Below are 4,312 nucleotides of genomic sequence, written 5' to 3'. Positions count from 1 at the left end.
ACCCCCTTGGGATGGGGCTGGGGGCTCCCAGGGTGGCTTTTGGGGTGCCAGGAATGGTGGGGGGTGATCCGGGGGTGATCCCAGGAAGGATTTTGGGGTCTCGAGGGGAATTTTTGGATGCCAGGAGTGAATTTGGGGTCTCAGCAGTGATTTTGGGATCCCAGGGGGAAGTTTGGGGTCTCGGGGGGGATTTTGGCATCCCAGGAGGGATTTTGGGGTTTGAGCACCTGTGGGAGGGATTTTGGGATTCCAGGCGGGGATTTTGGGATCCAGGAGTGAATTTGGGGTCTCAGGGGGGAATTTGGGGTTCCAGGGGTGGATTTTAAGATCCAGGGGTGATTCTGGGGGTTCCAGGGGTGATTTTTGGGTTCCAGGGGTGATTTTGGGGTTCTAGGAGTGATTTTGGGGGGTGTTTTGGGGTTCCAGGGGTGATTTAGGGGGGTATTTTGGGATCCCCAGCCCCCCCTGAGCCCTCCATCCCCCCGTTCCCACCCGCAGTCCCCGAAGGAGCCGGAGCAGCTGCGGAAGCTCTTCATCGGCGGCCTGAGCTTCGAGACCACGGACGAGAGCCTGCGCAGCCACTTCGAGCAGTGGGGCACGCTGACCGACTGTGTGGTGAGACCCCAAAACCACTGGGGACCCTAAAACCTTCCTGGGGACCCCAAATCCTCCTGGGGATCCTAAACCTCCCTGGGGTACGCTGACCGACTGTGTGGTGAGACCCCAAAAACCTCCTGGGGACCCCAAATCCTCCTGGGGACCCCAAATCCTTCTTGGGGATCACAAATCCTTCCTGGGCATCCTAAACCTCCCTGGGGACCCTAAAACCTCCCTCGGGTACGCTGACTGACTGTGTGGTGAGACCCCAAAACCACTGGGGACCCTAAATCCTCCTGGGGATCCTAAACTTCCCCAGGGCACGCTGACCGACTGCGTGGTGAGACCCCAAATCCTCCTGGGGACACCCCTAAACCTCCCTGGGGACCCCAAATCCTCCTGGGGATCCCAAAAACTTCCTGGGGATCTTAAACCTCCCTGGGGCACGCTGACCGACTGCGTGGTGAGACCCCAAATCCACTGGGGACCCTAAAACCTTCCTGGGGATCCCAAATCCTTCCAGGGGATTGTAAACCTCCCTGGGGCACGCTCACCGACTGCGTGGTGAGACCCCAAAACCACTGGGGACCCTAAAACCTTCCTGGGGATCCTAAACCTCCCCAGGGCACGCTGACCAACTGCGTGGTGAGACCCCAAAACCTTTCTGGGGATCCCAAAAACTTCCTGGGGATCTTAAACCTCACTGGGACACCCCTAAACCTCCCTGGGGCACGCTGACTGACTGCGTGGTGAGACCCCAAAACCACTGGGGACCCTAAAACCTTCCTGGGGCACTCCAAAACCTTCCTGGGACCACAAATCCTTCCTGGGAAACCCCAAAAACTTCCTGGGGATCCTAAAACCTCACTGGGACACCCTAAACCTCACTGGGGCACGCTGACCGACTGCGTGGTGAGACCCCAAATCCTCCTGGGGACACCCCTAAACCTTCCTGGGGATCCTAAACCTCACTGGGACACCCTAAACCTCCCTGGGGCACGCTCACTGGCTGCGTGGTGAGACCCCAAAACCTCCTGGGGACCCTAAAACCTTCCTGGGGCACTCCAAAACCTTCCTGGGAAACCCCAAAACCTTCCTGGGGATCCTAAACCTCCCCGGGGCATGCTGACCCTCCTTGGGACACCCCAAACCTTCCTGGGGCACACTGACCAACTGCGTGATGAGAGCCTGAGAGACCCCAAAACCTCCCTGGGGATCCCAAATCCTTCAAGGGGATTCTAAACCTCCCTGGGGCACGCTCACTGACTGCGTGGTGAGACCCCAAATCCTTCCTGGGACCCCAAAACCTCCCTGGGGATCCCAAAAACCTTCCTGGGACACCCTAAACCTCCCCGGGGCACGCTGACCGACTGCATGGTGAGAACCCAAATCCTTCTTGGGGATCCCAAAACCTCACTGGGCACCCCAAAACCTTTCTGGGACCCCAAATCCCTCCCCGGGACACCCCAAACCTTCTGTGGGACCCCCAGATCGGCCCCAGCCCCTCCAAACTGCGCCCCTGGGAGACATCCGGGTGTGACCTGCGGGTGACCCCTCATCTGTGTCACCTCTGGGTGTCACCCGTGTCTGTGTCCCTGTCCCTGTGTCCATCCTTATGTCCCTGATGGTGTCCGTGTCCTGTCCCTGTCCCCTGTGTCCCCAATGGTGTACCCATGGTGTCCCCTGTCCCTGTGTCACGTTCCTGTCCTGTCCCCTGTCCCTGTTCCTGATGGTGTCCCCATGGTGTCCCGTGTCCTGTTCCTGTGTCCTGTCCCTGTCCCATCCCTGTCCCCAATGCTATCCCCGCTGTCCCCGTCCCCTGTCCCCATCCCTGTCCCTGTCCCCAATGCTGTCCCTGCTGTCCCTGTCCCTGTCTCTCTCCTGTCCCTGTCCCATCCCTGTCCCCAACGCTATCCCTGCTGTCCCCATCCCTGTCCCCAACGCTGTCCCCAACGCTGTCCCCAGGTGATGCGGGACCCCAACACGAAGCGCTCGCGGGGCTTTGGCTTTGTCACCTACTCGTCGGTGGAGGAGGTGGACGCCGCCATGAACGCGCGGCCACACAAAGTGGACGGCAGGGTGGTGGAACCCAAACGGGCCGTGTCCCGAGAGGTGAGGGGACATTGGGGACATTGGGGACACTGGGGACACTGAGGGGACACAGCAGGGTGGTGGAACCCAAACGGGCAGTGTCCCGAGAGGTGAGGGACACCGGGGACATTGGGGACACTGAGGGGACATTGGGGACACTGAGGGGACACAGCAGGGTGGTGGAACCCAAACGGGCAGTGTCCCGAGAGGTGAGGGACACTGGGGACACTGAGGGGACACTGAGGGGACATTGGGGACACTGAGGGGACATTGGGGACACTGAGGGGACATTAGGGACACTGAGGGGACTTTGGGGACAGTGAGGGGACATTGGGGACGCAGCAGGGTGGTGGAACCCAAACGGGCCGTGTCCCGAGAGGTGAGGGACACTGGGGACATCCCTGGCAGTGGCACTGGGGACAGGGCAGTGGCAGTGCCCGCTGCTCCCGCTGATGGCACTGGGGACAGGGATGGGGATGGGGCGGTGGTGGTGGCTGTGCCCGCTGTCCCTTGGTGGCCCTGGGGACAGGAATGATGGCCATGCCCACTGTCCGGTGCCCGCTGTCCCATGCCCACTGACCCCCCCCCGTGCCCTCTGTCCCTTGGTGGCTCTGGGGACAGGAATGGTGGCCATGCCCGCTGTCCCATGCCCACTGTCCCTCCCGGTGCCCGCTGTGCCATGGTGGCCCTGGGGACAGGAATGGTGGCCGTGCCCTCTGTCCATTGCCCACTGTCCCATGCCCACTGACCCTGCTGGTGCCCACTGTCTCGTGGTGGCCCTGGGGACAGCAATGGTGGCCGTGCCCCCTGTCCCACACCCACTGACCCCCCATCCCGTCCCCAGGACTCGCAGCGGCCCGGGGCACACCTGACGGTGAAGAAGATTTTCGTGGGGGGCATCAAGGAGGACACGGAGGAGCATCACCTGCGCGAGTACTTCGGGCAGTACGGCAAGATCGAGGTCATCGAGATCATGACCGACCGCGGCAGCGGCAAAAAGCGCGGCTTCGCCTTCGTCACCTTCGACGACCACGACTCGGTGGACAAAATCGTCAGTGAGTGCTGGGGAGGGGTCAGTGTGGGGTGAGATCCCCCAAACCTGCTGGGGTCAGCGTGGGGTGAGACCCCCAAACCTGCTGGGGTCAGTGGAGGGGTCAGTGTGGGGTGAGACCCCCCAAACCTGCTGGGGTCAGTGTGGGGTGAGACCCCCCAAACCTGCTGGGGTCAGCGTGGGGTGAGACCCCCCAAACCTGCTGGGGACAGTGTGGGGTGAGAGCCTGAACAGGTGGGGACAGTGCTGGGGTGACCCCAAACAGGGCTGGGGACAGCATGGGGTGAGACCCCCCCAAACCTGCTGGGGTCAGTGTGGGGTGAGACCCCCCAAACCTGCTGGGGTCAGGGTGGGGTGAGAGCCTGAACAGGTGGGGTGACCCCAAACAGGGCTGGGGGACAGTGTGGGGTGAGACCCCCCAAACCTGCTGGGGACAGTGTGGGGTGACCCTGACCCTGCTGGGGACAGTGCTGGAGTGACCTCAAACAGGGCTGGGGGACAGTGTGGGGTAACCGTGATCCTGCTGGGGTGACCCCAAACAGGGCTGGGGGACAGTGTGGGGTGAGACCCTGA

At 62.0% G+C, this 4,312-nt stretch overlaps 1 protein-coding gene across 1 annotated transcript in view; it reads left to right on the top strand.

Annotated features, from left to right (window-relative positions):
* Window positions 1-459: 459 nt before the first annotated feature.
* LOC130587695 (heterogeneous nuclear ribonucleoprotein A1-like) overlaps window positions 460-4,312 on the top strand; it is a gene marked incomplete at both ends in the record, with an annotated part of 7,576 nt that continues 3,723 nt past the window's right edge. The window contains 3 exons of the mRNA XM_057388670.1: window positions 460-615; window positions 2,563-2,709; window positions 3,533-3,771. Of these exons, the coding sequence (XP_057244653.1) occupies window positions 460-615; window positions 2,563-2,709; window positions 3,533-3,771 (542 nt within the window). The remainder of the gene's footprint in view (window positions 616-2,562; window positions 2,710-3,532; window positions 3,772-4,312) is intronic.

This window comes from Malurus melanocephalus, unplaced genomic scaffold, assembly GCF_030028575.1.
Source record: "Malurus melanocephalus ecotype Western Australia unplaced genomic scaffold, MMel_1.1 scaffold_2272, whole genome shotgun sequence".
Classification (NCBI taxonomy): domain Eukaryota; kingdom Metazoa; phylum Chordata; class Aves; order Passeriformes; family Maluridae; genus Malurus; species Malurus melanocephalus.
Note: the sequence above shows the minus strand (reverse complement) of the source record. Positions and strands in the feature narration are given on the sequence as shown.